Source organism: Sparus aurata, chromosome 2, assembly GCF_900880675.1.
Source record: "Sparus aurata chromosome 2, fSpaAur1.1, whole genome shotgun sequence".
NCBI lineage: Eukaryota > Metazoa > Chordata > Actinopteri > Spariformes > Sparidae > Sparus > Sparus aurata.
Genome location: NC_044188.1, coordinates 19,929,012 through 19,951,208, shown reverse-complemented (window position 1 = coordinate 19,951,208; position 22,197 = coordinate 19,929,012). Strand labels below are relative to the sequence as shown.

Genomic DNA, 22,197 nt, shown 5'->3' with positions numbered 1-22,197 from the left:
AGTTTAATATAAAACATAAGCATTAAAAGCAATGATTTATTTTTTTTTTGATTAAAAGCTGATTTCACCACATATATACAGACACATATACAATACATTCATATTTTTGAGGTTTTCCTGAAAAGGATGTGAAGCACAAAACATTTGGGTGAAACCCTGATCTCAACACACAACCATGGAGATGAACCAGCACTGATCACTGGAGAGTCTTTTTGCTGCTTCTGCCGCGGTTGTTGCTGTGATGCCAAACCTTCGCCATGACTCGCTCCTGGCTTGTCACAGCGCTGAAATCCATTGCCTTTAACTGTGGTAGAGCAGATATCACACGACTCCTGAATGCAGAAAAAAACCACATTGATGCATATGAACAAAAAGGTTTATACACTTGCACATACATTTGTGTAAACTTTAAAACGTTGACCTTATCTCTTCCTTGCTAATGCTGCACACACATAACTATTATGGGAAAATCCAGGAGTCAGTCCCTCTTCTGACTCCTGTTTGTATCCAGTGTTGCTACGCAGAGTAGGATATGAAATATGAGCTTGATCTGCATTCAAGCACCTGTCCCAATGTTCTGCACCTACATGCTTGCCAAGCATTCAAGCCTCTCACAGACACACACATTGACACCCTTGCACTCATGTAGCATAAGTGTAAAACCCTCACCCCACAGCTCTGAAGTGTTTGACAGCATGAGGTGCTGACTTTGACTGTATTTGGTCCTGGTCTCTGCAAACTACCAGCTGTTTTGGATTACTGCTGGGTGCTATGATCACCATGCTTATTCATAGTTTTTGTCAAAGAACCACAAAACAATGGCTGGGAATTACAAATGTCTCACATCTAAGCAGGGTGTGTGTGCGACTGTTTGGGGTGAATTTGCTCCACCTGTAGGTGTTGTGGGTTTCTATGACATTCCCATGCAGAGTGATGGTGTGCAGATGGGGCAGCACTCCCAGCCTGTCCACCTCTGATAGAATAAAAATGCTGTTGCCGTGAAGATACAACACACGCAGTTCACGCAGCTCGCACAAAACCTGCAACACAGGAACATGCATATTGCACATTTATTTTGACTTAAGGAAGACAGTTCTGCAAGCAAACATGAACATATGACACAGAGAGAAGGGAGCTTACTTGATCTATGTGTGAGATTTTGTTGAAGGAGAGGTCCAGCCAGGCAAGCAGAGATGGCTCAGCAAGGAAGTGTCTAACAGGCCTCTGGAGGTCATGAAGCTCAGTGATGTCGTTGTTACTGAGACGCAGGGAGCGACTTTGGTACTTCATCTCTGAATTTCTCTTTAAAGGCCGCAGACTGGTGCGTGGTTCCTCTGTCCATGCACCTGAGACCGTGAATAAAATACATGCAGAGAATATTAATAACTGATTCGGTGATTTGTTTGATTTTTGGTAATATTTTATGGTGGTGAGCATTTACATTGATATATTCATTATTTAGTAGATCAAATGCTTAAAATTGTATAACAGAGAAAAATTATACAGCCTATATGTACATGTGTATCACAAACTATGTACATGGATATTGTGAAAAATTATTTCTGAGGTGTACTTATAATTATTATTTTAGTTATACTGCAGTTAAGTACAGCCATTACAGCAAAGGTGCAGTCATTCCCTTATAATAAAATGTAAATACAGGAAATAAACAGGATGCTAAGGACTATATGTGAGACTAAAAAGCCTTTCAGAAATGTGATAGAGTGTACTACCTGCCAAACTGCTGATTTGCTTAAAAGACAAATCCACTGGAGCTCCACACATGTTCACACCTGTCCACTCACCTGTGGGGGGACAGTGACGTCATGGTTTGACCCAGTAATTCCCCAGAAGCACCAGTATACAAATCAGTTTTTCAATTATCATTTCTTGATAGCTAACGTTATTGTGTCATGTTTCAGTATCTCATGCAACCATAAATGATACATTTCTCTGGTACATTCACACAGGCACATTTCCCAATACTTCCCGATTTGTACTTGAACTACCTCAATGCATGAACTGTAGACCTATCACAGATATGATATACTCACCAACACACTATAGACCAATAAGAGTGACAGCCCTCTGAACTGAAGTTATTTTTTAAATCCGTGTTTCGATGTGACGTTAGCGTTAGCTAAACGTTTAGCCTTGCCGAAGAGACAACAACCCGTTTCCGAGGAAACAACCCGGTTCATTGTGGGATTTGTAGTTGGATTACAGTATCTGTGTAGATTACAGTTACAATTGGCCTGTCCACCTGCTTCTAGTACAACATGATTTTGTGATTTCAATTTGTCGCAGTGATAATAACTGGGTAAGAATAAGCGATGTGTTAGTGTTTGTTTGTGTAGGATGAGTCTCTTGCTCGCTAGAAATACATTTCAATTGTAAACACCACCGGCGTACACCGAAATTCATCCGGGTTTGCGAAGTCTGCACTAAACACGGGATTATCCCTAAATGTCCTTGGTTTGCCGACTGACTGATGGTGACGTTAAAAAACCGCAAATCATATAGTTAGTATGAATGAATTTAGTGATAAATAAAACGTTTTAAACGATTTTATTTTAGCTGTCTTTCCCCGCCTCCCTTTGAAAATGAGCACACCGACGTGCATAACCAACGCATCGCTCAAATGACTTCCGGTTTTTGCACCAATCATATTTACCTATTTTCTGACGCGTCGCATTTGTCAAAGCGGATTGGCTGGTTCAATCCTCAGCAGGCTTTTTGAATTTTATTTGGCTTCGCATGGGACTGTTTATTTCGTACCAGGCGCCCCATGTAGTCAGTTAAATGAAAGGGCTGAAGGAGAACCATTAATAGTTAAATACGATACCGGAAAGTTGGCTGAAGTCTTCGGCATTTAAGGTAAGTCTCTGCTCTGAAGCAACATTTTCCTACCGTAGTTCTTCAAGAATTAACGTTCACTAAGACTTAGGTTGTTACAGTTAGCGGTAACGTACGTCACAGTAATTGTTAGCTAGGTCAGCACTAATGTTAACAGCACCTTGTTAACGCTAAGTTCGCATTGTGCAATCGAATTCGTAAAGTTTAATGCTTTAAGAGGCGTTATCGTTAACTTTAATAACTTAATTAGCAAGATGGAAAGTAATGAGGGCAGGTTTGTTGATATGTGCTCATCAGCTAGTTGGCTTGATAACGCTGGCAGCATACACTTGTTAAGACTGTAAGGTTATTCCTTCGCTTTTAGGTTGAAAGGCCCTTGAGATAAAGGGTCAGCCAGCCAAGATGACGATTAACTTGGGTGTCAAGGCTCTTCTCGGCTGGGTAAGTTAATTGTTACATTTTAAGTAAAGTGCTACACTAAGTAAAGATAGCTGCTGTCTTGGTTAACCGATCTATCAAACTCTCTCCTTACAGGTCAACAGTGTAAAGCTGTCAGACCGAGAATTAGCTATGGACGATTTACAAGATGGCACAGTCTTGCTGAAAGTTGTTTATATGCTGTAAGTGGGAGCTATGTGTTGACGTGCTTGGTCTGTTTAAACAGGAGAAGGTCAATGTCTGTTGAACTACATTTTAAACATGCTTCTCCTGTCAGTGGGTTCATGAAAGTACAGAACTGCGCCTTTCTTGGAATAAACCTTCATTTTATTCTTGTTTCAACTTTGTGTCATCTCAGGAAAAAGGAACCACACTCCTGTTTCAGTAATACCATCGAGGGCAGGTTAAAGGTCATTGCAGACTTTTTGGAGAGTGAGTTTCTCTAGTTTTTTGGTATATTCTCAGTTACTATGTGTTTACTAAAAATCTGTGATTTAGTCTCCACTTTTATCCAAGACTCAAAAGTTGGGTGTCTTAACATTTGTGCTAAGAAAATGTACCTGTAGCAGCTCAGAGTAAGTTCATTATTGGATTTAAGGCACTGTTTATTCTGACATCTTGTAGTTGAGGAATTCAAATCTGTTGCATGATTGACCACACCCCACATCACTGAGGGGTGTGGTGTGAAGTACACCTGTAAGCACAACCGGCAGATGAAGAACACACCCCAAGTAGAAATGTTTTATCTGTGTATGTGTTGTAACTCTTTCAGTCTCACAGGCACACCAATGTTAAAATTGCTTTCCCTTGAGAATTAACCAATCTGTCTTTTCTGTGTATTAGGGGACGGCAGATTCAATGCAACCAAAGGCACTTCATTGTCTTGGGACAACATCAGAGATGGCATCAACCTAACAGTTGAAATCGCAAAGGTATACAACAAATAAAAAAACATTAAAGAGAAGGATAGGCAAAGACCCACTCTGACTCATTCTTTGTGAAATCACCAGGTGCTTTTGTTGCTGGTGTACCATGACATTATGAATGACCGCTGCACTCTGAGCATGTTGAACTGCGATGTGGAGGTAAGCCGCACTGTTTATCTTTATATCACTACTGAGATATATCAGGTTTCATTCATCATGTGTTTGACCATTTAATTCTTAGCCAATTAATACATATCTATCTATCTGTCTATCTGTCTATCTGTCTATCAGCAAGAGATAGCACACCTTACCAGCTCCTTTGTGATGGAGAGCGAAGGCTGTGTTTATCTGAGCAATGGACTTGATGCCTATCTGGCAAGGAGACGTAAGTCACGCAATTTTAAATCTTCCATTTCCTCATGTTATGTTACATTAACTGACATTAGTGTCACTCATGTAATGTTTCTGTACAGTGCTCGTCTTCTGGTTTGAATTTAACATGCAAGCTGTAAACATTTTTCAAAACTTATCTCCCTGAATTTCAGGTTTGCCTGCTGCCCGTGAAATATTTGAGCGATCGCCAACCACCTCTTCCTCCAACATGTCCACTATCTCCTCGATCTCAGATGACGAGTCCCCCTTGTTCCGCCGCACACAGAAAATCACATTTGTGGATATGAAAACTGTCGCTTCTTCCTCAGTCAGGTATCTGTTGATTTCAATTTATTCCAAGAGGGGGGCTGATTGAATGTATCAAATTTTATAGGCAATTATGGTCCAAACTTGACATTTCACAGCTTAATTAATTGCACGTCTCAATTGAAAGACCTTGCGCCTGAATTAATATTTGGCAGAAGCAACTTTTGTTTGTATTCTTTGTAATGAGAGCCTGTAATTTAGTTTTATATGAACATGAACACAGTGTAATCCTCTGTGCTTTGATAAACTTGTTGTAACTAATATTTTTGTTGTCGTACTGAAACAATGACAAATTTTGTAGTTGCATATTAACATTCAAACTTTGTCTAATATTCAAGCTACATTCAAGTCTCTACATAATTGTTTGCAAGTCAGTGGTATGATACTTTGATTATAATTCTTTATGTCTGATCTGCCTTAATTCCCACAGCACATCTCCTCTGCAGGATATCATGAACACACCTAAATTTCAGTTGAGGAAGATGCAACGACAGATGATAAAGGAGAGAGACTACAGAGATGGGTTGGAGAGAGAGTTGGCCAGCAAGCTTGCACTTATTGCACAAAGAGGTAGCACATTTAAGTGTTTGTCTTTGGATAAAAACATCATTAGTTAGGCTGATAAGAGAAACATAATATAATGTAATATTATCAAACGCATTCTGTCAAAGTGCTACTTTACCGTATAGTTATAATATGCACTGCATAATATTACTGTCTGCCTTTTCATCTATGTTTTTATTTCTCCTTAAATTAAGCTCCTTTTAATACTTTTTTTTCCCCAGAGACCCACATTAACCAGTTACAGTACCGTCTGGATAAGCTTAAAAAAGAACAATGTGATCAGGAACAGGTTACCAGGGAGCAAATCAATGAGCTTGAGGCCAAGAACTCCACGTGAGTACCTAAGACCAGAGCTTTTTATTTTTACATGAGGCATATTTTGAGTGAATAACACCATGTCACATCAAAGAGGTGTGTTCAACTTGAGTTTGTGAAAAATATTTACTTCAATGGGCCATGACACCTTCCCTGCAAATTATCAACAATAATTACAACAATTATCCTTTTGGTCTCAGGTGACGCTTGCCCCTAATTTGAAACTGTTAAATTCAAAATAAACAGACTGAGCCAGTAACCTTAGAGTTGAATGTTATTTTATTCCGACTACTGCAAGATTTGGGCCAGATATAAATTAGGACTTTACAACTTCACTTGCCGTTTATGTTTTTTTTCTTTTTCTTTCTTAGGTTACAAATGCGTTTTAATGAGATGTTAAAGGAAAATAAAGACTTCAAGAGTACCTCCTCGCTTATGGAGCGCAAAGTGGATGAGCTGTCTGAAGAAAATGGTTTACTCTCTTCCCAGGTGTGTGCAAAGTTTTGAATTAACCTCCTCAAGAATCCTCCTTGTGCAATTCTTACATTTTCATAAAATTAAACATAAGCAGACTTAAACTAAAACAAGTTGTGTGAATACGCTGCCATTGTCAAGTCTCTGTGGATTGGGCACTTGTAACAACCCTATAACATTAAACAGATTGTGAAGGCTTTCTTTGAATATTTTCACAGATGAGAGGAGTGTTTTCGCAGCTGTCCATCTACGAGGCAGAAGTTGGTAGGCTGACAGAAACCCAAGCATCTACTCAGGAGGAGTGGAGAAACAGAACATGCCACCTAGAGTCTGAACTCAACCAAGCTACAGCTCAAAAGGTAGATATATCCTCAAAACTGAAGCTGTGTTTGCAACTGCCTCTGGTTTGAAAAATCCTTAAAGTGAAACTCTCGCCAAAATGCAACTTAGGCTTTTTTTATGAATGTATATGCACTCTTTTTTTTGATGCTGTCGCTAATTTGCCCCGAGCGCTCCCACTGAAAATAAGTTTGACCTGAAAACGAAAATACGCAAAGTTTCATGTTGTGTCGAGCTTTCTTAGTGTTTTAGAGATAGCAATTTTTATGCTAGCTTAAGCGTGCTCCAGCACTCCATTGAAAATGAGCTTGCCCGAAAACAAGACTAAGGTAAATCTTAAAAGTGCCTCTTTTGTCGTAATTATGCTTTTACATGAAGGTTTGACTCGTATTTGTTCACAAAAAAAGCCTATGTTGCATTTTGGCGAGAGTTTAACTTTAAATGATTCATGTTGTACCCAGGAGAAATAAACAGTTACAATAATGTAATATAAGGTATATAACAATATTATGTTATAGTTTAAATGCCATATCACCGTTCTAAAAACATTTCAAAATGTGTCACTTGACAAGTAGGCCTCAGTACCATTGGTTGTTTGATTGGTCTGTCAAGTCGACATAAGTTTGACTCTAATGGGTAAAAATGTAAAAACACAAGGTCATTATGGGAAGAAAAGCATACTCACATTATTTGACTGTGTTTCTGCTGGACTGGTCGTAAAACTGATCATTTGTATGTGTTTTTGTTTATTAGAATCAATTCTCATTTCCAGTTCTGCACTAATGAGTTAGTGATGCAGCATTATCCTCCTGTTTTTTTAGGAGCTACTGACTGAACAAATTCAGATCCTCCAGGGAAAGATTTCGTGTTTGGAGGATGAAATAAGCAGGGCCGCAAAGGAAGAAGTAGGAGAGAATATGGGGCCTGTAATGGAGGTAAAGTCCACAATTCTATGTAGAAGCTGACATTCAGTGCGTTTACATGACACTCAAGAAAACCGAATTACTGCGTTAGTCTGACTATGAACGGATCTTTAAGATGCATGTATACACCTTAGTCTGACTAAAATCGGACCGGATCGGATTTCTCATAGTCGAATTACACCACGTTGATTATTCGATTGATAGTCGCATTACTCCTGCATGTATACGTTTCCAGCGGATCGGATCGGATTTTGTGTTCTGCGCAGGCGCGAGATTTTTCCCCGGGGCCGCGAGCCGGAAGTAGACGGACGGCGGTGACGGCGGTGGCGGCGGCGGCTTTCCTCCGAAATCACCGCAAGAAAGAGCGCCAGAGTGCACCTAGTTTGTGTAATTATCATGTACACCATATACGAAGTGTACAAAGATGTAGCTTCGTCTCGCTCTTCGTACGCCATCTTTCTTGAATGCCGAGGCAGCTGGTGACGTCAAGAGGTCAGCCGGAGGTGCGCCGTTAACACTAGTTGAAATGGGTACAGCGCCACCTAGCGTACCGGGGTATGACATGCTTACGGCCAGTAATTCGATTTTCTCACTGGCATGTATACTCGGATAATTGCAGTTGTCCAATTGAGCAGCATAGTCGAACTATGGCTGTAATCTGACTAAGCTGTGCATGTAAACGCACTGATTGTGTCATCAAACTGAACTTGGAAATCTTGTATGATTAAATATAAAGTTTGTTTCTAGATTTTTAATGGTAACTAATTGTCAACTCCTTTTTAAATTGCCAGAGAGAGAAGTTTGACACTGAAATCAACGATTTGAGGAATGAGCTGGAGAGCACAATTTGCTCCCTGAAAAAGGCTGAGGTGGAGATTCATTCCAAAACACAGCAGCTGACAGAGTATCAGGATGAAATTACACAACAGAAAGAGATCTTAAAGCAACACAAGTCCCAAACAGAAGAAATTATACAAGCCAAGGATGAAATTTTAGAGAAGTTGCAAAAGGAGATCATTGAGCAGAGGGCAGTCCTTCAGCAAGAGATCCAGGATCTCAAGCTTCAACTCGAGCAAGTTGAGCAGCAAAAAAACGAGCAGATGACCAGACTACAACAGCATATTTCTGCTTGTGAACAACAACTTAAAAATCTAAAGGAAATTAAGAAAGAAAAGGAAGACCTTCTCTGCCAAACTGAAGAAAAGGTGAAAGATCTTGAGACAAAGTTATCTGCTGCCAATTCTCTATTGGCTGATAAAGACCAACAAATTAACTGTCTCAGAGAAGAAGTTGACATTCTTACAGATGAAACCAAAAGTAACAAAAATGAAATTCAAGCCAAAGAAGAAATGCTTGCCACATTACTTCTGGAGAAGTCTAATGAGCAAGAAATGTTTCATGTTAGGATCCAGGCCTTAACAGTCCAAGTGGAAGACCTCAGCTCATCCCTTAAACAGGCTGAACAGGAAATTCACATTAATCAAGACCTACTGGCTAAAACCCAACAAGAAAATATCCAACAAAGGGAGGGTCTTCAACAGCAGATTGCAACATGTGGAGAGGAGATTCAGAAGTTAAACAAAGAGATACAAGTCAAAAATGAGGAGCTTGTTATTCTAAAAAATGACAGTTCTCGACAGTCTGAATTGCTGGAGCAAGAGATCAGAGATCTGAAGGGCCAACTAGAAAGTCTGAATGACTCTCTCAGAAAGGCAGAGCAACAAGTTCAGGATCAAGAGGTTATGCTTACAAATCAGGAGCAAGAAAGTGCTCATCAGGCAGAGCTCCTGCAGCAACAACTGTCTATCTCTGAAGAAAGGGTTAAGGGCATGAAGGAGGAGATCCAGACTAAAGAGGAACAGATGAGCATGTTGAAAAAACAAAGTTCAGAGCAATCAGAACTACTTCATCAACAGATCCAAGATTTAAAGACACAAGTTGACAGCCTGAGTTCCTCCCTGAAGAACGCTGAGGAGAATTTGCAATCCAAGGAAAAACTGTTTGCTGAGCAGCATCTACAGAGCACTCAGGAAATGGAGGCACTCCACACACGGATGGTAGCATCTGAAGATGAGGTAAAGAGGCTACATGCAGAGATTCATGACAAGGAGGAGCAGTTGGCCCTGCTGAAGACTGAGACATCTTCTCACTCGGAATTGCTACAGCAGGAGATTGAAAGTCTCAATAATCAAATCAAAAGTATGAGCAATTCTTTCGAGATTGCCAAGAACCAGGTTCAAGCCAAAGAAGAAGCAATGACTAAGCAGGAGCAGGAGAGCAAATTGCAGATTGAGGAACTTAGAAAGCACAGTGCAGTTCTTGAGGGTGATGTTAATCGGCTGAGGGAGGAGATTCAAACTAAAGAGGGTGAGGTAAACCTGTTGAAGGTTGAGAACTCCAAGGAGACAGAAATGCTACAAAGTGAGATTCAAACTCTTAGGGAACAAGTACAAAGTTTGAAAGAATCCCTGAAGACTACAACAGACCAGATTCAGGCAAAAGAAACCCTGCTGTCTCAAAAGGAAATGGAAATTTCTCAGGAAAAACATCAATTTCAAAACTTCATGACGACCTCAGAAGGGGAGATGAGTCAGCTTAAGGAGCAGATCCAGGCTAAAGAGGAACAGCTGGTTACTCTAAAAAATGAGGGCTCCCTACATTCTGACAAGCTACAGCAAGATATTACATGTCTTGAAAAGAAACTGGCTAATATGGCTGACTCTCTAGCAAAGGCTGAGGAGAAGGTTCACACTCAGCAAGTTATGCTTTCCAAACAGGAGCAGGAGAGCACTCAACAGAAGGAGCTCCTGCAGCAACAGCTGTCAGCTTCTGGGGAAGAGGTGAACAAGTTGAAAGAAGAGATACAAGCTAAAGAGGAGCAGATGGTACTCCTAAAGACTGACAGCTCAGAGCAGTCAGGACTACTATATGAACAGATCCAAGATTTAAAGGCACAAGTTGACAGTCTTACTTCCTCACTAAAGAACGCTGAGGAGAATTTGGAATCTAAGGAAAATCTGTTTGCTGAGCAGCATCTACAGAGCACTCAAGAAATGGAGGCACTCCAGACACGGATGGTAGCATCAGAAGATGAGGTAAAGAAGCTACATGCAGAGATTCATGATAAGCAGGAGCAGTTAGCCTTGCTGAAGACTGAGACATCTTCTCACTCTCAGCTGCTACAGCAGGAGATTGATAGTCTGAACAATCAAATTAAAACTTTGAGCAATTCTCTTGAAATCGCCAAGGACCAGGTTCAAGCCAAAGAAGAAGCAATGGCTAAGCAGGAGCAGGAGAGCACAGTGCAGATTGAGGAACTTAGAAAGCACAGTGCAGTTCTTGAACAAGACGTTAATCTGCTGAGGGAGGTAATCCAAACTAAAGAAGAAGAGGTAAACATGATGAAGGTTGAGAACTGCAAGGAGACAGAAGTGCTACAAAATGAGATCCAAACACTCAGGGATCAAGTACAAAGTGTGAATGAATCCCTGAAGACTACAACAGACCAACTTCAGGCTAAAGAAGACTTGCTCACCAAACAGGAGCAGGAGAGCGCCCAACAGAAAGAGCTGCTGCTGAAACAGCTGTCAGCTTCTGAGGAAGAGGTGAGAAAGGTAAACGAGGAGATCCGAGCTAAAGAGGAACAGATGATATTGCTCAAAACTGAAGGCTCACAGCAGTCAGAACTACTATATGAACAGATCCAAGATTTAAAGACACAAGTTGACAGTCTTACTTCCTCACTGAAGAACGCTGAGGAGAATTTGCAATCTAAGGAAAATCTGTTTGCTGAGCAGCATCTACAGAGCACTCAAGAAATGGAGGCACTCCAGACACGGATGGTAGCATCAGAAGATGAGGTAAAGAAGCTACATGCAGAGATTCATGATAAGCAGGAGCAGTTGGCCTTGCTGAAGACTGAGACATCTTCTCACTCTCAGCTGCTACAGCAGGAGATTGATAGTCTGAACAATCAAATTAAAACTTTGAGCAATTCTCTTGAAATCGCCAAGGACCAGGTTCAAGCCAAAGAAGAAGCAATGGCTAAGCAGGAGCAGGAGAGCACAGTGCAGATTGAGGAACTTAAAAGCACAGTGCAGTTCTTGAACAAGACGTTAATCGGCTGAGGGAGGTAATCCAAACTAAAGAAGAAGAGGTAAACATGACGAAGGCTGAGAACTGCAAGGAGACAGAAGTGCTACAAAATGAGATCCAAACACTCAGGGATCAAGTACAAAGTGTGAATGAATCCCTGAAGACTACAACAGAGCTGGTTCAAGCAAAAGAAAACCTGCTCGCCAAACAGGAGCAGGAGAGCGCCCAACAAAAAGAGCTGCTGCTGAAACAGCTGTCAGCTTCTGAGGAAGAGGTGAGAAAGGTAAAAGAGGAGATCCAATCTAAAGAAGAACAGTTGATATTGCTGAAGACTGACAGCTCAGAGCAGTCAGCTTCACTACATAAAGAGATCCAAAGTTTAAAGGCACAGATGGAGACTCTTGGCTCCTCACTGAGGAGAGCTGAGGAGAATGTACAGTCCAAAGAAAATCTGTTAGCTGAACAGCAACAAGTAAATACTCAACAAAGGACGGAACTCCAAAGCCTACAAGGAGAAGTCGCACAAGTAGAGATTCTACAGAAACAGATTTATTCACGTGAAGAAGAGATTCAAAAGCTTAAAGAATCTCAGAGTGAGAAAGACTGTCTCATTGTCAAGGCTGAGGAGAAGCTTCAGTGCCTCCAAACAGAGTTGTCTTCCGTCAACACACTTGTCGCTGATAAAGACCAAAATCTGAACACCCTAAGAGAGGAGGTCGCAGCCCAAGCCAACTTGGTTCAAAAAGCAAAAGAGGAAGCCGAAGCCAATGAGAAAATGTTTGCTGAGGGAAAAGAGGAGAGCTCAAAACAGACGGATGTTCTTCAACGACAGATCATGGATCTGAAAAGAGAGGTGGAAACTATTTCTCAGAATCTTCTTGCTAAAGAGCAGATGCTACTTCAAACTAAACAGGAGTCTGCTCAGCAGATGGACCTCCTCCAGCAGCAGCTTGTCTCTGTAAAAACAGAGACACAAGCTGCACAGGAGTTGCAGGTTTCCGCTTTAAGGGAAAAGGAGGCTCTTGTTCAGGAAAAAGAAGTACTGATGGCCCGAATACTCCAGGCGGAGATGGATCATAAAGCTCTGGAGAAACAACTTGAAGCTCTCGTCTTTGAGAGGGACCGACTTTCTCAAGCCAAGCAGGCCATAGAGAGAGAAAACATAGCCTCCCATAAACTGGAATCTCTGCTACAGCAGGAGTTGGACATATTGAAAATGGAGAGAGACAAACTCTTGAAAGAGGGAGAAAAAGCTGAACAAATTGAGGCTATTAAGAGAGACCTGCAGGAACAGCTCTCGGCTAAATCTGAGGTTGCAGATCACTACAAGGCACAGGTTGGTGTGAGCTCAAACAATCCCTACAGAACATTAACACAATTCAATTTCACTATTTGTATATCTGTATGTATAAGTTGTTTTCAGGTAAAACTGGTTGATGTAAATATTTACCTTCTTGCATGTAATTATTCACCAGTAAGATCAACTGGAGGAGTACTACAGCTTCATGTACATACTTCTGTTTGCTGTCAGATGAGTAGTGTGGACAAAGACACTAACAAGACATTTCTTTTATTATCCCAATGCCACAGATGGAGAAGGCAGTGAGTCATTACAATAGCAAGAAGCAGCTACTCCAGGAAAGCCAAGAGGAGTTGGCTGAAATCAAGCAAACCTTGGAGGATAAAGAGCGTGACATGAAGACTCTTGACATGGAGAAAAAGATGCTTCAGTTGGATTTGGATAAGGCTCAGACCAATGAGAAGAAACTTGTGAGAATGGTGGCCAGTTTGGAGGCACAGGTTGGTGGTTTATTTTGAAGCATGAGAACTGAATCTATTGATCATGAACAAGCTTGGACTGAAATGTTGCCTTTTCAATTGCTGCAAAAAAGGAAACTTTGAATTTTATGACTTAAATGGTGCTTTTTTTTTGTTGCATTTTGCCCTGATCTCTCTTACTATATCTATTTACCTTTAGCTGGCCTTTGCTGACCGCAACCTGCGGCAACAGAATAAGATTCATGGTAGTGAAAGAAGTGCAACAGAGTCATGTTATTTGGAGGTTCCCAATGCACAACCAAGCGTTCACACTAAATTACAAGCACAAGCAAAGCGGACCATGAGCTCTGACAGCTTGGACCAGAGCTCTCTGGAGGACTCCCTGAACACTACCAGGTAACACACCTCATCTCAGCGAAATAGCATGAAATCCTCAATATAGATATTTCAGATATCTCATTATGCGACAAAATAACTTTTTAAACTGACATTTGACATTTATATTATAGCGTTTTCATTTTTATTTTATTATTTATTTAAAACTAAGATGGCTGGTGCAGGTATGAACGTTTTTTTGAAAGACACTAACATGTCTTTGTAGTTTTCAAACCAAAACTGGGCCAGTTTAATAAGAATTAACTATATCTTGTCATATGTTACTGAATTTTCTGCCGAACCAACATCCGCTTTCACCCATTTGGCATTGTGATTTTGAACTGTGTAGTTGTTTTTCTTTCTGCTCCAATAAAGTACACAACTTGGGAAATGCAGAAAAAAACATAAAATCTAACATTAACGGTGTAAAGTGAGAATCTGTTCTAATCTTGCACAATGCCGTCTTTTACATTTTGCAGGACACTATTGGTACCTGATGAATCAAGCACACCACTTGTTCGCAGTTCAGAGCGCTTAGCAGCCAAACGCCGGGGTCTGCATCACGAGTCACTGGAGACCCTTTACTTCACACCTATAAGCAACAGGTACATCACCCAAAAATTTAACAATTTTGGTATTTCAAAGAATAACTTCACAGACGGAGTTTTTTCTGTTCACAAATGAGTGATCGGTGTATTAGCGTTCCACTAAATGTATTTTCAGCATATAGTATACTGAAGATGTTAATAAATTGCTAAGCTTTACTCAGCCTACCATGCCCTAAATTAAACCATAACCTTTTCATGGCTTTATTGATTGAATGCCTAGAGAGATGACAGGATATAGGATGAGAGAGATGCGGGGCAACACGCAGCAAAGGGCCACAGGCCTGTAGCCTGGGCTGCTGCAGCGAGGACACAGTCCCAGTGCTCCACCTACCGAAAAAAAATTATTTAGAAATATTCCCTGGAAAATTCTCCCTTCCTAATACACACAGAACTTCCTAATCTTGGTTTAACCGCAGTCACAGTTTTTTCCATACTCTGTCACTGAGTTCCTTCCTTCTTTTTCATCGCCTAGGACCAATAAAGAGCACAAACTGGAACCGGACTCGGCCTGCAGAAATCCGACCTCATCTGTCAAACGACGCAGGACCACGCAGGTTATTAACATCACCATGACCAAGGTGGAGGAAAATCACTTGCACTTTTATTGCATGCTCACAATAACACACATTTTTGAAAAATGGCTCAACACTTTAACAATCACAATAGATTCTGTTTCACCCTTTCTCAAATATACTCATGGTGATGAAGCTTTATGAAGGTTCAACTGAATCTTCAAATTTAGATTTGCGTTAATGGCGCTTGTTTTCTTTACTAGGACAGTGTCATCCTAGTTTTTCTCTGTTGGCCTTTAAGATTGCGGAGAGCACTGCTCTCAGTACACAAAAATGTGCTCAAATGACTCAACCCCAATGTTTCAACTTCAGCTCTTTCGGAACATCCCCACACTCCCACTGCAGAATTATTGAATTGATCGTTGAACTCTGATCTGTAGAAAACCCCAGGCGGCGGTGAAGATGACGAGACTTTCTACAGTCTGGCCTCAGCTCGCTCCCAGCCAAACCTCTCCAGTGCCCACTCCGCTCGACCTGTGTCTATGGAGCTGTTTGAAACCCCTGCCAGAAAGACCGGCACTGCCAGCGACCAGCTCATTGGTCTTCCAGGGTACAGACGGAGCACAATCCATTCACAACGTAAGTAGATGCATGGCTCACTTACAGGAGGGCAAACTGCAAAGTATAATGAGAGGTCGAACTCGGACCCAGAATAAAAAAAAGAGTTAAAATAAAAAAAGAAAAAGTGGTGTATGTTTGTTATTATTATATTTATTATTATTAATATTATTGTTGTTATTATTAATATCTCTTATTTTTTCTTCGTCCTTTGTGTTCAGCCACGAGTACGTTGTGCGTTGGGGCAGAGAATGAGCCAGACGGTGCGCCTGACGACTGGCTGAGGATTGCTGAGCTTCAGGCCCGGAACAAGGCCTGCCTTCCTCATCTCAAGAGCAGCTACCCTGCGGAGTTTGATGTTAGTGAAGATAGATACTTGAACACACACTGAACACAGTGGCCCTCATTTATCAAACGAACCTACGGCAGAAAACCGTGCATACAACCATTTCCACACAAGCTTTGGCTTCAGATCTCACGTCAGGTCTGAGCTCGTGTACGCAAATCTTAGTCTGTGGATTTGAGGTGCAGCACAGCAAAATCTGGCTGAGTCTGAAAATAATTATTAAACAAACCTCGGCTGTCATTAAGCATAAACAGTCCCATATTTAGAACAGATCAAAACGGATTCTTAAAACGAATAAAACAAAATACAAACATTTAAATAAAAAAAAGCCCACGTTTTTACTGATACCACTTTTTTGTAAAATAAAATATGATAACTAATTAACGGAATACCTAATAACCCCGCTGGCAAACCCTGTTACAGAGCAGGAGCGCAGATTCAATAGTGCACACACACGGGTCACAGTGGAGCGCTGCTTCGGGTTGCTGAAGGGCAGGTGGCTCCGTCTCGGACCAGCAGGGGGAATTCTGCTGTATATCCCAGAGAAAGTGTGCGATATTATTTTGGCCTGTTCAGTTTTGCACAACATTGCATTAGTGAATGGAGTGCCTTTGATGTGCCAGCGCTGCCAGGATGCTGATCTCCATCTCGGAAGAGTTTCTCTTCTTGCCAGTGTTTCTTCTCTCCATGTTCGACCTCAGTGGGCGAGGCCTTCGAACCAGGAATATTTAAGGGCGTAACATGTTAATGACGATTGAATTCAGTCGCCGCATTTAACAAGACCTGATCATTCGTACGCTGGGATTGGTCAGATAAGAACTTTTCATAAATCACATGTGTGTCCTGTCGTAAGACCAATTCTGCGCTTAGATCTGCACCCGTTTTCACACAAGATTGATAAATGAGGGCCAGTATGTGTACGGTTGCACATACACATGAAAGATGTCCTTGATTAGCAGTAACAATTGTGATAAATATGGAAATGAAATGCTCAGAAAATCCCCATTCTAGGCATTTGGTTTCAGCCTCACTAAATGCTGCATTGCTGTTAAAGCAAAACTCTCGCCAAAATCCAACCTAGGCTTTTTTTTGTGATTGTATATGTGTCAAACCTTTGTGTAAAAGCATAATTACGAGGCAAGCTCATTTTCAATGGAGTGCTGGGGCTCTCTTACGCTAGCATTAAAACACTAAACTATTTTTAAAACACTAAGAAGGCTCGACACAACATGAAACTTTGCTCGTAGTATCACCAGGGTCTCTACACATGAACACGAGCATTGAGAACATTGATTGTGTACACAGAGTTGACTAAAGAGAAAGTTTTTCTAACAACTCACCTTAGCAGTAGTTTGTTCCGCTCCCAGTTGTCATGGCAGCCGAGAAGTATCGATCTCTGAATGTGACGTAACTTTGAGGACAGTTAAGGTGGAACGCTACTGTCTTCCGGCAACAACTATCCACGCGGTATCTCGCCTGACTTTTCCGGCTTTTGATTTAAGTATTGTTTCTTATATGAGGCTCCTTTTTCAACTTCAAGGTCAATATTGTTTTTCGCTAACAACAAAACAATGAATTATCCGTGCATTTATATGGAACTAAGCTTTAGGAGCGGTCCACCTAAGTCACCTCCAAGTTACATCACATTTTGGAGATCGATAGTTCTCGGCTGCCAGGACGGTTGAGTGAGTTGTCCAAAAACTTTCTTTTTAGCAAACTCTGTGTACACAAACAATGTTTCCAATGCTCGTGTTCATGTGTAGAGACCCGGGTGATACTACGAGCAAAGTTTCATGTTGTGTTGAGCCTTCTTAGTGTTTTAAGAATAGCGATTGTGATGCTAGCGTAAGAGTGCCCCAGCACTCCATTGAAAATGAGCTTGCCCGAAAACAAAACTATGGTAAATCTTAAAAGTGCCTCTTTCGTCGTAATTATGCTTTTACATGAAGGTTTGACTCGTATACATTCACAAAAAAAGCCTAGGTTGCATTTTGGCAAGATTTTTGCTTTAAGTCTGCAGCAAAGAGGATTTAAATGTTACATTACGTTGCACTGTCTGCCCTTGACACTTTTTCTACAATTTTTTTCGCTGTCTCTTCCCCTAGACTGGCTGCAAAAATGCTTTCACTTTCACAGACGAAGAACTGCGCACTGGTGACCCATCTGACACAATTCGTCGGGCGTCCATGATGCCCGGCCAGCTTCAGGACTCTCTCACATCCCATCGGCTCTCCTTCATGATGGGTGCTGCAGCCAGTACTCGCTCTCATCGTCTGTCTTTGATGCCGGGCCAGCTGCCATCAAAATCTGTCAGCGCCTCTCAGCTGAGAAGCCCGAAAGGCACAAAGCGATCTTCATCTACGCTGTCAGTGCATCAAACTTCGCCTGAGGTTGGTTCACATTAATATACACAGAAATATTTGTTACATCTTGTGGGATTTTATCTTTAAGCTATCAGTTAATGCTTCATAGTTTTTATGTATATTTGATGTTTTTGTTTTCTTTAGCTTAATTTTCTCTCTAATTTCTAGTTACCGAAGATGTAATTATGATTTTTTAACTAAAGCTCTCAGAATTCTAAACTTTCCCTCTCTCCATCTAATAGAAAAAAGTCAAGGCTTCTTGCTTCCCACGTCCACTAACTCCCAAAAACAAGAACGTGATGAGTGGACCTTCCAGCTCTCAGCTTCGACCTGCTCTCAGTCCAGTGAGTATGATATGGGTGAACACATACCTAGAATTTTCTGTCTGGTTCAATCCTCCATCAACGTTATATTTTGTATGCTGACTGACTGTTCCACTTGGGTTATCTCCTTAGGTTGATCGGAGACAATCTATGGTGTTCACTATTGAAAACACCCCTAAAAGCAGCAACTACTTAAAGAAAGGGCTGAACAAACTACGCAGCTCCACCCGTAAATCTCCAGGCAAAACTTCAAAGAAGTCGCCTGCTCAGACATCTGCACGCAAGTACCAGGAAAACGTGCCTTCAGGAAATTCTCGCACTGCAGTGGGGCGGGCAGGCAGAATCGGCAGCTCCAAGTCACCTCAGGTAGCAACTAAAGGACAGGGTAAAACTCAACGAGGCACCAGCAGCACTGCGAAGTCTCCTGGACTGACAGCTAGTGCTCGCAAGGTAAACACCATTCCGTGTTTCACAGGCCACAGGTAGATAATAATTTCTAAGGTATGAAACAAGCTGTCCTAATGGTCAAAACTCCACAGGGTAGTTTTAATATTGATACACAAGCAGTTACCATCTATGACTAACATTTATGTCATTGATATTGGCTGTAGTCCACCTTCAAAATGTTGTTTCTGAGGCATATCCTCTCAACAGTTAATTTGCTAAAATGATAGAGTATTTCTTTTTATTTATGTGCATATATCATGTTTTTTGTGCACTCTAGGGAATATTTAACTGGTTTGGATTTATTCTTATGAAGAATGTTCCCTATCTGCTTTTGCAAATTAACTCTGGACTCTAATGGCCTACATATTTTGACTTGTCAGACATGTTTAACAGCTGCATTGTATTTCGGTTCACTAGCCTTCAGGTATTGTGGCTGTAACGGTCATTATTAGTGTTAATAGATAGTAATTTTCTTCCTGCTTTGGTGCAGGAACGTGTCTATAGTCTACATTCCATGTTAGTGGTGCAGATTTTATGATTTTATTGTATTGTCTATGCTTGTAATACATTTCCTTTTTACCATTTACACATGAGAAGGGCATGGAGCAATAGAGCACTTCAATATGATTCAGTCTGATGCAACATAATATTTAATCAAAATATCACCTAAATCACAATATGACAATTCTGCTAAAGGTAAAATGTGTGACAAAACAGCACTGAAGTGGTGCAGAGATACTCTGCCGTAACACCCTTTTTTAAAAACCAAATGTGTGATAGAATTAGTTCCAGGGCATTTTTTTTATATTGTTATAGATTACATGTATACCTAATAAACATGCAACTTTGCATATATTGTTTCAAACTACCAGAGTTGCTAACTAAAGAAGCAACACTGCGCTAAGGTGAAAGAATTTGAAATATGTTTTCAATCATTACATCTCAATATCTGCTGAATCTGAACACTGTTTTCAGAAACGTCTGACTATCAAGGAAGAATATCTTGCTGAAAGTCTTAGAAGGTCAATATAGTTTAATAATACTCATTTTATTTTTGGTAATGGGGGTTTGTGTGCTCATTATGGTGGTTGGCTGGTGGTTGGTTCTCACTTAATGCCATAATAACTCACGGTGTGTTCACTTCACATCCTGTATGCCCGCACGTCTCTGTCAAACACCACTCACTGGCAGCATGTGATTTCAGTTTTTACTAAAGGTCACATTAAAATTTGTTTGTAATGTGTTTGCAAGCTTCCGATTAACTCAAATCTTCTGTTTCTTAATCCACAGATGATGAACAGGATGAAGGTGTGAGGACTGGCTTCCGAATACGACTTCATTATGATCATCTACTTGATCTTACTTTTTTCTTCTTTTCACAAATTGATATTCATTTTTATTTTTTGTCCTTTAGGACTTTTTACAATCGTGTCCAAATAAACCTTTCTTTCTTTATTTGCTTTGTATTATATTTACATGTTTGTTAATAAAAACATTTAAATGACACATTGGGAGAAAGCATCCTTGTTGAACCCAGATCATTGATGGTCCAGGTAATATTGTGAGAGAGCCACACCTGATGTTTGAGAACAGGCACAGGTTTTTATTACATATGTCTCAGGCATCCACGTATTCAGAAAACACAGTACTAGTAGCACAGATGATTTATGGGGTCATGGCCACTTGGGCTCATGGCTCTCTGACAGACTTAACTCAAACCAGTGTCACTGTACTTAAATGTGTTCAAGTAATCTGATTAAATCTGGCATTATTGTAAGGCGAGGAAGCTCAAGTCATGAATATGTTTTAGGTTGGTTTTGCCCACTTATTAGAATTATCTAAGCATGTCTAAGATCTAAGCATGTTTATCATATATGAAGTTCATTCTCTGGTAGAGCAGCATAATTGTCAGAACAACTACTTAAACACCTATTTTGTTAAAAAAAAATTGTTAACAAGTAGATCTATGCTGTGTAATTATGATAGAGGGTGTTATGAGGATACAAACAACTACAAGGAAGTGTCATCTTATCCTAAGTGTCTCACACAAGTCAAATCAAGTAAACTGTATTGATATAGTCCACAATCACATTGCCAAAATGGGCTCGGACGCACATATAACATTATTTTTGTCCAGGAACATACAAGTCAAATAAATATATAATTCATACAATTACATTTCATGTAAGTCTGCTTTTCTGAGTAGTGCTTACTCTGCACATGAGAAAAAGGAAGACGGGTCACCTGAGTTCCTGATTTAAACGCAACTTCACTTCCGATATGCACTGTACGCCTTCAAAATAAAAGCAGAATATTATGAATTTCTTTTTTTGGTAGCTTTAAAATATGCAAGCACAGCATCTGTCATAACATAAGCCTCATTTTACAATGTAACTTAAGATATTTCACATTGGTGACTTCAGTCCAAGAAGTCAAAGCTTTTCCTTTTAAAGAGGTTATTATTCTAATTTTCAGGTTTGTACTTTTATTGGGGGATCCTAGTAGAATATGCTAACATACTTGAATTTTCAGAAAACACAATGTTTATCTCATCTGGGGCACTGCTGCAGCATCCCATTCATACTGTGTCTTGAACGCTTTGTTTTAGCTACTCAGTGAGACATCTCGCCTCTGTTCGATCTTTGGTGAGAGCTGCACATGTGCATTACTTATAGGGAAGGTCATGCTAAGCAAGGAAGTGGGATCTAAAATAACACCCCTACAGCACAAGCAACTGTATATCTGCTGACTGACTGGACTGTATAGATTTTATAATAAAAATATAAATATGTGTATTTATATAACACCTGTTACATAGTGATGCACATCATTTACGGAAGTAAGGGGCTCGATTCCAAACCAGGTGTTTCAGGCAGTGCAGGAGCAGTGTTTTCTGTGGAAGGGAAAAACTCACTTTTGCTTTTTCACTTTGCAGACCTTTTACACGCACAAAAATGCTACATAACATAATAAAGGAAAGGCAAAACCCCAAAAAGTGTAATCTGAATCCCAACGACGTTTTACTTAATTTCTTTGACAGCAAATGTATGAGTAGCCATTATGACGTGTTTTTAGACACGTACAAATGTAATTATGACTTGGGGTAAAGTATAAGTCAGGATGACTGTTTTGAGACATTATTTGTGCGTCTTTTTTTTTTTTTTTTGCTGTACCGAATGTGTGCTTTTATTCTGAAG

General features: G+C 40.4%; 2 protein-coding genes across 3 annotated transcripts; one reads left to right on the top strand and one right to left on the bottom strand.

Annotated features, from left to right (window-relative positions):
- Positions 1-22: 22 nt before the first annotated feature.
- On the bottom strand, positions 23-7,437 carry lrrc51 (leucine rich repeat containing 51). 2 transcript variants are annotated; one of them, XM_030391349.1, is made up of 5 exons: positions 7,297-7,437; positions 1,734-1,805; positions 1,141-1,346; positions 892-1,040; positions 23-332 (listed from the first exon to the last, which is right to left on the bottom strand). In XM_030391349.1, exons 2-5 carry the CDS (start codon positions 1,783-1,785, stop codon positions 197-199), a joined length of 543 nt encoding a protein of 180 aa, XP_030247209.1. In that variant the 5' UTR covers positions 1,786-1,805; positions 7,297-7,437; the 3' UTR covers positions 23-196. The 2 variants fall into 2 exon arrangements, with proteins under 2 accessions (XP_030247209.1, XP_030247200.1); XM_030391340.1 differs by lacking the exon at positions 7,297-7,437 and adding an exon at positions 2,055-2,619.
- On the top strand, positions 2,721-20,506 carry LOC115565800 (nuclear mitotic apparatus protein 1). The gene is given in 26 exon segments (XM_030391327.1): positions 2,721-2,877; positions 3,221-3,297; positions 3,391-3,476; positions 3,653-3,726; positions 4,138-4,226; positions 4,305-4,379; positions 4,512-4,605; positions 4,766-4,925; positions 5,350-5,489; positions 5,705-5,816; positions 6,170-6,287; positions 6,491-6,631; positions 7,433-7,546; positions 8,326-11,620; positions 11,623-12,965; positions 13,220-13,429; positions 13,608-13,804; positions 14,263-14,388; positions 14,864-14,969; positions 15,344-15,542; positions 15,743-15,879; positions 17,973-18,257; positions 18,473-18,574; positions 18,686-19,003; positions 19,976-20,022; positions 20,291-20,506. Coding segments are annotated over 25 exon segments (7,611 nt in total). The 5' UTR covers positions 2,721-2,877; positions 3,221-3,258; the 3' UTR covers positions 20,295-20,506.
- The last annotated feature ends 1,691 nt before the right edge of the window (positions 20,507-22,197 follow it).